At 49.8% G+C, this 11,851-nt stretch overlaps 1 protein-coding gene across 9 annotated transcripts in view; it reads left to right on the top strand.

The window, feature by feature from the left end:
* The first annotated feature begins 3,538 nt into the window (after positions 1-3,538).
* The window catches only part of LOC126035220 (transitional endoplasmic reticulum ATPase), a 145,305-nt gene continuing 136,992 nt past the window's right edge, over positions 3,539-11,851 (top strand). For 4 of the 9 annotated variants that reach the window (XM_049793444.1, XM_049793449.1, XM_049793450.1 and 1 more), the window contains exon 1: positions 3,540-3,788. In XM_049793444.1, coding sequence (XP_049649401.1) covers positions 3,772-3,788 — 17 coding nt within the window. In that variant the 5' untranslated portion in view covers positions 3,540-3,771. Of the gene's footprint in view, positions 3,789-3,912; positions 3,932-11,851 lie in introns of those variants that run through there. The other 5 variants (XM_049793448.1, XM_049793447.1, XM_049793446.1 and 2 more) reach the window with 3 other exon arrangements.

The following is an 11,851-nucleotide window of genomic DNA, read 5'->3' as shown; positions in this document are numbered from 1 at the left end:
TTCCACAAATTTTTCCTGGGTTGCTTTGCTGTCTTCAGTGGAAAGGTCTCATGTTTTAGACCACGCTTATTTGAATGCCATGGACTACAGTAGAGCTACTAGCAATGTTACATACTTGAGATGCTCCTCTGGGGCCTGGTGAACTCACTGCCCTGGAGAAGCAGATCAAAACTATTGTCGGAGGAGTATATCAGAACCCTGCCCACAACCTGTGCCCTGAGACAGCTTGGAGGTTTCTCTTCTTCCTGCCCAAACCCAAGCCTGGTATAGCCAGCTTTTTCCCAGAGAGGGTCTGCTTTACTAGAACAGAGGTGCTGGAGAGATGGAGTCTTGCTTCATCTCAGGAAGTGGTGTGTCCATACCTAGCAGTCCAGAGGCCAAGTATGGAGGCCTGTCAGGGGAGAGGGGAGCAGAGGGGGGAGCTGTATGCTGAGCACAGCCCAGGCATGGCTAGTGCTGGTCCCAGGGGTGATCCCTGGGCACTTGGGCCAGCCTCCCCTGTTCAGTGCTCCAGCTGTGCTGACATACTATAGGGGTGTGAGCTTTGCCAGGATCTGCCAAACCTGCTGGTCCCAGTCCTGATGGAGGCTCCCTCCCCTTCAGGGGTGCAGACTTGCCTGCAAGGAAAACCCCAACCTGTGTCCAAACAGAGGTGTGGCTGGCTGTGACACAGCCGGGATGGTCTCCTCCCCATTACACCACCTCTCCTCATGCTCACCTTCTTCATCTGGCTTCTAAGCTTCTTTTGCAACACTCTGCAATCCACAGCAGCGCTGGGGACCTGCTCCTCCTCTGCTAAGGGCTGAATCCCCCTTTGTGTCTTGCAGGTGACCCAGCTGCTGCCTCCTACCTGGTACAGGCCCTGTGGAAACTGAACCAAAAGCAGGAGGCAGCTGCTCACTGGCAGAATTTCTCCCAGAGCTCTGCTGGGGAGGATGGGCAGCAGGAAGGGCAGGGAAGGTGTGTAGAGGGATGGGTGGGATCTCAGCTGGCCACACAAGAGAGCTCCAGCAGCATAGCCCGTGTTTCAAACTGTGTGGACAGTTTAGCTCAGCAACTGCTAGCCTGCACCCGCAGCTCAAATGTGTCTGAGAAGCTTCCCCCTCCATGTCTGCTCTGAGAGACCACAGGCTGTGTGGCTCTGCAGGACTCCCCAGAGCACAAAAGAACTGACATAGAGCCAAAGCCTGTTTCTGTGATGGCGAATGGGAGGGCAGAAGCTGGGGGCAGAGCTAGGGGCTCTGCACAGCACATGGAGAGTGAAGTTCTTAGACCATGGCAAGGGAATGCTGCAGTCCTTACTGCTGCAACACTCCCTTCTCTTTCAGGCCCTTCCCTTTGTACCTGGTTTCGTGTCTGAAGCAGGCGACCTGCCCACACAGTGAATCTCTTGCCAGAAGCATACAGGATTACCTCGGGACTACAAGCCAGGACCCCTCGAGCTAACCCAGTCAGTCTCCCCATCCCCACCTGCTGAAGTCTCCCTGCGTCAGGCTGGCATGAGGCCTTAAAGGACTCCTCCAAGACTCAAATTACTCTTGGATAAAGCTGGATTCCCAAAGGACTGAAACAGAATAGATCTCCTTTTTTAATAAAGCTGAGGCTTTTATTTAGTTTAAGTTTTACTGTGTCCTTTTTCCAGAGTGAACCTTTGCAGTCATGGCCTTGACGCTACCTGGAGCTGCTGTGAACCTGTGGGCTATGCCTTGGGTTCATGGGAGATCAAGGGCAGAGATATCCTCAGTCCTTTGAAGTTGGCATCAGCTGTGCTGCTGTACACAGCTGGGCCAGCTCTGCGCTCCCTGCTCTTTGTATACTGGTGCTTTACTCAGTCACCGTAGTTTGGAGCCCAGAGTAGTTTTGGCTGAAGCATGCAGCTCTAGGTCTGACTTCTACTGCCCTACACTAGCCAGGGAAGGTGGCAGTGTTGAGACCCATGTCTGCGTGTCCCCTGCGTCCCTGGAGGGGGGTCTATGCTAACTGCACTATGTAGCTCTGAGCCCCTTTGTGTGACAGTGAGCAGAGGTGAAGGGGCACCTGCTCCTGCCTGGTGTTTGGTGCAGCTAATTTTGGGTGAGGAAGGTCCCACAACCTCATTAGCCCAGCTTTTGTCAAGCCTTGCCTCCCACAAGAGGGAAGAAATGGTTGGGAACTGCAAGGCAAAGGGTGAGTTGAGGGAGAGGAAACAGGATGTGACAAAGCTCAGAAGCATGAGGTAGGAGATGCTGTGGTCTCCTCTGAATGCCGAAGGGGCCTTGAGTGGGCTTTACACTGCAGTTCCTTCAGAAAAAATATCTTGGAGAGTGAGGGATGAACAGAGGGGATTGAAAACCCAGATGTTGGGGGACAACACCTTGCTGGGAGAGGTTAAATTCAGCAGAGCCAGACTCCTCCAGGCTGGGAGAGCCCCACAGCTGCTCTTCTTCAGTCCCACCTTACTGATAGGGCTTTAAAAAAAGGAGAGCAGAAGAGAGGAGGCAGGGATTAAGTACTAGTTGGCTCCTTGGAACAGAGCACCAGGTAATTAAATTATTCACAAGCACCTAGGAGAAAACAAGGGAGTGCCTGCCAGTGCCGGATGGTTGAGAACAGGCATTGGACACATCTGATTCCCCCTAACGTGAGCAGGGCCTGGGCTGTGGGTGCGATGCCACTTAGCTCCAGCAATGTTTCTGTCTCTAAGAAAATGCCACCCAGGTGGGGATGCGAGTGCCCAAATGCACCGGGAAGCGGTGCTTGGAGGACAGCGCGTTGTGGAAGGGTGGCCAGTAGTGGTGGAAGAGCTGCAGGAGGGCTGTTTCGAGTGGTTCAAGGGGAACTAGAGCTTCAAACCCCTGATGGGGCAGGGTCTGTGCTGGGATGAGTGGCTGGGAGCACGAGTCCTGCAGTGGGGCCTAGTGGGACAGTCCAGCCCTATCAAAAAAATCAATCAGGAAAAAGAAAACCTACAAAAAAATAAATAAAACGGGTAAAGGAGCCCCGTGGGTGCCTTTCGGTGGAGAGGAAAGGCCAGGGCCCCCCCTTTCACCCGGGGGAAAATGAAGCCTCTGGAGCACGTCCCCCCCCAAAGCCTCGCCGAGGCCGCCCCAGGACCGCCCCCAACAGGGCCAAATCCGCCCCGCTACCCACGCGCGCGGCCCCGCTGGCTGAGCCTGGGCACAATCAGCACACCCTGGTTGCTCCCAGCGCACTCCGGCTGCTCCCCAAGCATCCGCCTCCCGCCCCTCCTGATTGGTTGCACCACTCCTCGCGCGTTTCCCTTTCCTCGGGCGCTAGCCAATCGCGAGGCGAGGCTAGCCCGGATGGACATCGTGGTGGGACTTTCCGCCTAGATTTTCCTACTGGTGGATTTTTGCCATTGGCTGCCCGTCCCGTGTTGCCCTGTAGAACAGCCACGGCAGGGGCGGCGCTGCGATTGGCTGACGGGTATTGCGCTTAGCTCGTGACGATTGGAAAGGGAAAAGAGAGGGGCGGGGCGGAGGAGGGAGAGCGCTCGTTCTTTTTTTTTCCTCGTCCCCTCCGCTTCCGCCTCTCCGATTGGCTGAGGCGCTAGCCGGGCGGAATTTCCGATTGGTCAGCGTATGCTGTTGTTAGGCAGGTGAGGTACTGCGAAGCAGAGCTTCCTCTTCCGATGAGTCGGCTCTGAGGTTCAGTCAGTGCGAAGCGTCCTCAATTGCTGCTACTGCCGCGAGCCTGCCCGAGACTCGCCGTCGCCCGCCCTGAGGAGCCGCCGCTGGTCACCTCCCTTCGTCCCTGTCACCCCCCAGCGCCATGGCCTCAGGATCCGAGTAAGTGTGGGCCACCCGCCGGTAGGCCGCGGCCTAGGCCTGGCCGCGGTGGTGCTGGACCCGGCTCGGCCTACCTCGTCTCCGCGCGGTGCTGCCCGGGCCGGGCCCGATCCAGCCCGCTGTGTCACGTAGGCTCTGAGAAGGTGAGGGTGGGGCCGGGATGGGGATGGGCCGCTCCTCGCGCGCGCTCGGCCAGGCGCGTGCCCGCAGGGGGCCCCGCGCGCCGCCGCTCCTCTTCCCTTCCCCCTCCCGGCAGGGCCTCCCCAGGAAGTGTCGAGTCATGGGGGGGCGGGGGGGGAGAGCGGGGCGCGAGGCCTGGCCAGGCCGGGCCGGGCCTCCGGCTGGGCCCTGGCCGTGCCCCCGCCCGGGGCCGTCCCGCCTGGGCTAGGCCTCAGCCAGGGAGGTCTTTGTCTTCCAGGCCCTGGAGCACCGGGGAAAGCGGCGGAGCGAGCGGCTGGCAGGGCAGCGAGGGGGGAGAGGCATGTCCCGGCCTCCTCCCCGCAGGCCTTCAGCGGCCCTCTGGTCGGGGCTAGAAGTGACTTGGCATTGGAAGAGGCAGATATGTTGTGCTGGGCTGGTCTCTGTGGCAGCTGAGTTAATCGGCTATATTTTCATCTCCTGTGCCTTGCCTCACTCTGTTTTCAGTTCCAGGCTGAGGATCATCTTTCGTGCTCCTCAAAAATGAGTTGAGTAATTCTGGTCTCAGCTCCCAGCCCATGTGCACAAGCCACATCATTGCACCTTGAGAGGAGTAAAAATAGAACCTAAAGATAATTTCCCAAATCTAAGAATGCTTTTAAGTGACTTGTTGGCCTCACCAGAGGCACTTTCAGTCCCTTTAGTGTCTGTGCCTTATCTTCTTTTCTTTTGCAACTCCTGCAATTTGGACCGACTTGGTCCTACTAAGTCAGTTCTAGCAAGGTGTGCTAAGAATTTAGTGTCCATGGTAGAGCTTGTGATAGAAATGGTGGTCTCAAAGGCATATTTTGAGCCTGAACGAGGTGAACAGTGTCTTTAAAAAGAAACTTCTACTTTTGCAAAGTTGTTACCACCACATAGGAATCAACAAAAGTTACTCTGCAACTGGAAACCAGTTACTTTTTAGTTGCAATTTTTGGGTCAATGCTGTTGGCAGCTATCTTGCTGAATTGAGCTTTAGCACAGAGTAGTATTGCAAGAGCTAATAGAGTGTGGTTTCTGAAGAGATTCTCATTTTCATGTGCATACCTATCTGAAACAGTATTTGAGAACTTGGCAACTTGAGTGTGAGTATGAACTCACTGCTTGGTTGTCATGCTGTTCCAGTAAGTGGCTGCAATCATTGAAATTTTCACTCATTTGCTTCAATGGATAAAATGTTTTATGGATTTTTTTTTTTTTTTTTTTTTAATACTTACCTGGGGAAAGTAGTTCAGCCTGTAACATGGATGTTCAGGTTCAGAGAAGTAAGAAACTGCTGACAGGTTTTACCTAGGAAGCAGGTTCATGAGGGTATTGATAAAAAGGTACACCAGCATGTAGAAGGTATGATTGTTTTCACTTTCATTACTGAAACTGGAATAATTGAATTGGTGACTTTTCATTGTATATTTAGCACAGACTTGCAGGAACAACTTGGTTCCCTACTTTATCTGGAGCTTCAGAGATTGGTAGTAATTTTCAGAAGAATCAGTAATTACTTTCTGCTCTTACTCTTCATAATGTCTACCACAATGCATAGCCTCTGGGCATTATCACAAGCTGAGCAAGGGGAGCTCTGACACAGAGAAAAACAATGAAGTAATGTAAGTTGTTGTTGTGGTTTAACCCCAGCCAGCAACTAAGCACCACCTAGCTGCTCACTCACTTGCCCCCCACACCCAGTGGGATGGGGGAGAATTGGGGGGGGGAGAAAGTAAAACTCGTGGATTGAGATGATAACAGTTTAATAGAACAGAAAGGAAGAAACTAATAATGATAATAATAACAATAATAAAATGACAACAATAACAATAAAAGAATTGGAATATACAAAACAAGTGATGCAGAATGCAATTGCTCACCACCTGCTGATTGATGCCCTGTTAGTTCCTGAGTGGCGATTCCCCCAGCCCCACTCCCCCTAGTTCATATACTAGACATGGAATACCCTGTTGGCTGTTTTGGGTCAGCTGCCCTGGCTGTGTCCCCTCCCAACTTCTTGTGCCCCTCCAGCCTTCTTGTTGACTGGGTATGAGGAGCTAAAAAATCCTTTACTTTAGTGTAAACACTACTTAGCACCAACTGAAAACATGAGTGTGTTATCAACATTCTTCTCATACTAAATCCAAGACATAACAGTATACCAGCTACTAGAAAGAAAATTAACTCTATCTTAGCCGAAACCAGCACAGTATCTACCCCTTATTCTATACCATTTATGTCATGCTCAGTTCCCATACTTTCTGTTACATCCTGGTCAATCATCATCACCTTTTCCGTCCTTTGAGAGAGATATATATATAGAGAGAGATATCTGTGTATGTATACGTATATATCATTCCTTTAGTTTATGGGCCATGTTTATAAAATGTTTGTTGAGTTCATTTAGTCCCTGACTCTGGGCTCCATCCGTCATACCAGTCTTTCTGGGCAGGGGGGATGGTCCAAAGTCCTCTCAGTCGGTAGAGCAGGATTAGGCTTCAGTGCGGTGTGGCAAGCAGGTGACATTGGATGCAGCAGGAGGATGGTGTGCACTGTTGGATTGTTGCATGCTGGAGTCAGTTCTAGTTCCATCACTACTGCGCTTTGCTCAGTTTTATCAAAGTTCATTCTTGCTTGATCTAAGTGATTCTTACTATACTACTATGGATATAGCATATAACAATTATAGTAATGATAACATACAGTAGCAGGGTTATATAGCAACTAACATCATACAGTTTAATTCATTGGCTATTCTCACCTAAAATCAAATCCCCTTGAGGCACACATTGGACTTCCCCATCCTTTCGCATCACCCAAGTGCACCCAGGTCCTTGAGCAAAAGCATTCCCACGAATGGGTTTGCCTTAGGCAGGACTAACCCAGACTGTCTTCCCTAACATATTTTTTTATGTGCGCTACAGGGACTTTATCCCTTTCTACAGTATGTAAAAATTCTGACTGGGCAGGGCCACCCTGATTGGCAGGTCCTCTGGTATTGACTAACCAGGTGGCTTTTGCTAAATGTATATCCCAATGGTTGAAGGTTCCACCCCCCACTGCTCTCAATGTAGTCTTTAACAGTCCATTGTTTTGTTCCATTTTCCCAGAGGCTGGTGCATGATAGGTGATGTGATATACCCACTCAATGCCATGCTCTTTGGCACAGGTGTCTATAAGGTTGTTTTGGAAATGAGTCCCATTGTCTGACTCAATTCTTTCTGGGGTGCCGTGTCACCATATAAGACCTGCTTCTCAAGGCCCAGGATAGGGTTCTAGGCAGCGGCATGGGGCACGGGATATGTTTCCAGCCACTTGGTGTTTGCTTCCGCCATTGTAAGCACATTGCGCTTGCCTTGGTGAGTTTGTGGGAGTGTGATATAGTCAATCTACCAGGCCTCCCCATATTTATATTTCAGCCATCGCCCTCCATACCACAGGGGCTTTAACCACTTGGCTTGCTTAATTGTAGCATGTTTCACATTCATAGATCACTGGTGCAATAGTATCCATGGTTAAGACCACCCCTCGATCACGAGCCCATCTATATGATGCATCTCTTCCCTGCTGGCCTGAGGGTTTATGGGCCCACAGAGCCATAAGTAGCTCAGCCTTATATTGCCAGTCTAGATCCACCTGAGACACTTCAATCTTGGCAGCCTGATCCACCTGCTCGCTATTTTGATGTTCTTCAGTAGCCCGACTCTTGGGTACATGAGCATCTACGTGACGTACTTTTACCACTAGCTTCTCTATCCGAACAGCAATATCTTGCCACAGCGCAGCAGCCAAGATGGGTTTACCTCTGCGCTGCCAGTTGCTCTGCTTCCATTGCCGTAGCCACCCCCATAGAGCATTTGCCACCATCCATGAGTCAGTATAGAGATAGAGCACTGGCCACTTTTCTCTTTCAGCAATGTCTAACGCTAGCTGGATGGCTTTCACCTCTGCAAACTGACTCGATTCGCCTTCTCCTTCGGCAGTTTCTGTGACTTGTCGTGTAGGACTCCATGCAGCAGCCTTCCACCTCCGATGTTTTCCCACAATGCGACAGGACCCATCAGTGAACAGGGCATATTGCCTCTCATTTTCTGGCAGTTTATTATACAGCGGGGCCTCTTCAGCCTGTGTCACCTCCTCCTCTGGCGACATTCCAAAATCTTTGCCTTCTGGCCAGTCCGTGATCACTTCTAACATTCCTGGGCGACTGGAGTTTCCTATGCGAGCTTGTTGTGTGGCATTAGTTGCATGAGCAATCTCCTGTTTAATTTGTGCAAAGGCTTGTTGTTGCTCAGGGCCCCATTTAAAATCTTTGTTCTTCCGGGTAACTTGGTAGAGAGGGCTTAGAATCAGACTGTAATTTGGAATATGCATTCTCCAAAAGCCCACAACACCTAAGAAAGCCTGTGTGTCCTTTTTATTACTTGGTGAAGACATAGCTTCTATTTTGTTGATCACGTCCGTTGGGATCTGATGACGTCCATCTTGCCATTTTATTCCTAAAAACTGGATCTCCTGTGCAGGTCCTTTGACCTTCCTTTTGTTTATGGCAAAACTGGCTTTCGGAAGGATTTGGATTATTTTCATCCCTTTCTCAAAAACTTCTTCTGCTGTGTCGCCCTATACGATGATGTCATCGATGTATTGCAGGTGTTCTGGAGTTTCACCTTTTTCCAGTGCAGTCTGGATTAGTCCATGGCAAATGGTGGGGCTGTGTTTCCACCCCTGGGGCAGTTGATTCTAGGTGTACTGGATGCCCCTTCAAGTGAAGGTATACTGTGAGTGGCACTCTGCTGCCAGAGGGATTGAGAAAAACGCATTAATGATGTTAATTGTGGTGTGCCACCTGGCTGCCTTTGATTCCAGTTCATATTGAAGTTCTAACATATCTGGCACAGTAGCACTCGGTGGCGGTGTGACTTCATTCAGGCCATGATAGTCAACTGTTAGTCTCCACTCCCAATTAGACTTTCACACTGGCCATATGGGGACTATTGAAGGGTGAGCGAGTTTTGCTGATCACTCCTTGGCTCTCCAGTTGATGAATCAATTTATGGATGGGGATCAGGGAGTCTCAGTTGGTGCAATATTGCCACTGGTGCACCATTGTGGTAGCAATTGGCACCTTTTGTTCTTCAACCCTCAGCAACCCCACAATCGAAGGGTCTTGAGAGAGACCAGGCAGGGTAGACAACTGTTCAGTGCCCTCCGTCTCCAAGGCAGCTATACCAAAAGCCCATCGATACCCCTTCGGGTCCTTGAAATACCCTCTCCTGAGATAGTCTATGCCAAGGATGCACAGAGCTTCTGGACCAGTCACAATGGGGTGTTTTTTCCATTCATTCCCAGGTAGGCTTACTTCAGCCTCCAATACAGTTAACTGTTGGGATCTCCCTGTCACACCAGAAATACAAATGGGTTCTGCCCCTTTATAACTTGATGGCATTACAGTGCACTGTGCACCGGTGTCTACTAGAGCCTTATACTCTTGTGGGTCTGACGTGCCAGGCCATCGAATCCACACAGTCCAATAGACCCGGTTATCCCTTTCCTCCACCTGGCTGGAGGCAGGGCCTCTCTAATTCTGGTCAGAGTATGCAGTACTCCTCGTAAAATTGGTTCAAAAGTCCCTTCAAGAGTATCACAAGATCAGCCCTTCTACTCTGTTTGGAAACTGGAGTGGCATTTTTCCTGGGAGAATCCCCTTCTGTGGTGGTTTTTCCTTGCAGCTCACTTACCCGTGAATCTAGGACCGAGGGAGGTTTTCCATCCCGTTTCCTCATGTCCTCTCTGTGGTCACATAGGTAAAACCATAGGGCACCTCATGGTGTGTACCTTCTATATGCTGTCTCTTGGGCAGAGAAACGCTCACTCCTAATAGCCAAGACAGTGGCCCTTACAGGTGGGGAGTAGGACATATCCTCTTTGAATTGCTGGAAATCCTCAGACAGCTTCTCCACAGCTGAAATGCAGGCTTGTAGGGAGGAGGAGAGATTTTCTTCGTATTGATGGAGTTGGCGAGCCACTTCATCCATTGTCGGTGCCTCTTCATCTTTCCAGGTCAGTGTTCCCAGTGGGTTGGCGTAGGACGATGGCGCACTCTGTACAAACTTCTGCCACGTGTTGTGTGCATTGGACTTTGTCTGGATCTTTGGGTAATTGTGCATTGTCTGGGTCATAATAAATTCTTTCTAGCATGGATAATTCCCTCGGATATTGGATACCTCTTTCCATGGTGGTCCGCTTCCTTGATTGACATAGATATCTTCCTTAAAGGGGTACCTTTCCTTTATGCTTGACAGGCGTCGCCTCCAGAGGCTGATGGCTTGTGTCCCTCTTCCAATTGCCTTATCAATGCCACCTTCCCTGGCAAGTGATCCCAGCTGCTTGGCTTCCCTACCTTCTAATTCCAAGCTACTAGCCCCATTGTTCTAGCATCGGAGCAGGCCAGGTGATAATGTGCTCACCTGGACGATGGCCAAAATCTTTTCACATATCCTGCAGCTCGGTCAAGGATAGGGATCATGTGATTACCTCTGGTTCTGCCTTTTCCTCCTGTTCCCATGATAACACTGGTTCATCTTCATCCTTTGCTAAGCAAACTGATTTTTTTTTTTTTTTATATTTCTTCTTGTGTATGGGGGCAACCGGTAGTGATGTAGGTTGATTCTCTGGTTCAGCTGCAGTGCCTGTCACTGGGGTTGGAATGACCACAGTGTCTGTTGCTTTGTTGTTAGATCCAGAGACCTTCTCTTCCCCTTGAGGGTACTGAATAGTGTTGAAAAGGGCTCGATAGGCATGGGCCAGGCCCCAGCACGTTGCAGTAATTTGCATCTCCCTGGAATTGTCAGGGTGACAGCATACTTTTTCCAAATGTTCTACTAGTTTTTCAGGATTCTGCACTTGTTCAAGGGTGAAGTTCCAAAACACTGGAGGTGCCCACTTTTCTAGGTACTTGCCCATACTACCCCACACACCCTGCCACTCATAATTATCCAGCCTTTGGGCAGATCTCTGGGTGATCTTCTTAAATAGTTGTTTAACCTTAAACAAGGCCTGTACCACATTCAGGAGCATGCTAATGCTTAGAAATAGGATCATGCTGGTTTTGACATTCCAAGGGTATTGAAATTTTTCAAAATTCTCAATTGCCATTTGAATTAGACTGGAAGAGAAGGGAAAGGGGAGGAAAGGCATCTCGCCCATAGATTGGCTCTCCGAGGAGGAAAGGTAAATGGTGTAATTATTAATAGTTTCCCACAGATGGCTCCCGAAGTATAGAGGTGACGACAGTGCTGAGTGCAAATACTGGATTAGTCCCATGGCCGATAATTTTATCATGCCATAAGCCAGTATTACATGATACATCAAAGCGAAAACCTTAATCCATCTCCCATGGATGATAAGCAGCAGAACAGGGACTACATGCAGCAAGTGAGGTGATACATAACAGAACCCTAAAAACGAGTGCCACAACTCTAAGAGCCAATAAATCAACATTGTGACCAGCGACTATTAGACCAATATAATGGATGCTTGTAACAAATTCATCTTAACATGCTCTTGTCACGTCTGTCGTTATCTCAACCCTTCATGTCCCATGTTGGGTGCCAAAAAGGACTGTTCTGTTTTAACCCCAGCCAGCAACTAAGTACCACACAGCTGCTCACTCACTCCCCCCCACCCAGTGGGATGGGGGAGAGAATTGGAAGAAAAGTAAAACTCATGGGTTGAGATAAGAAGAGCTTAATAGAACAGAAAAGAAGAAACTAATAATGCTAATAATAACAAGATGACAACAATAACAATAAAAGAATTGGAATATACAAAACAAGTGATGCAGAATGGAATTTCTTACCACCTGCCGACCAATGCCCAGTTAGTCCCTGAGCAGCGATTCC

The sequence above is a fragment of the Accipiter gentilis genome, chromosome W (genome assembly GCF_929443795.1).
Source record: "Accipiter gentilis chromosome W, bAccGen1.1, whole genome shotgun sequence".
Classification (NCBI taxonomy): domain Eukaryota; kingdom Metazoa; phylum Chordata; class Aves; order Accipitriformes; family Accipitridae; genus Astur; species Astur gentilis.
Note: the sequence above shows the minus strand (reverse complement) of the source record. Positions and strands in the feature narration are given on the sequence as shown.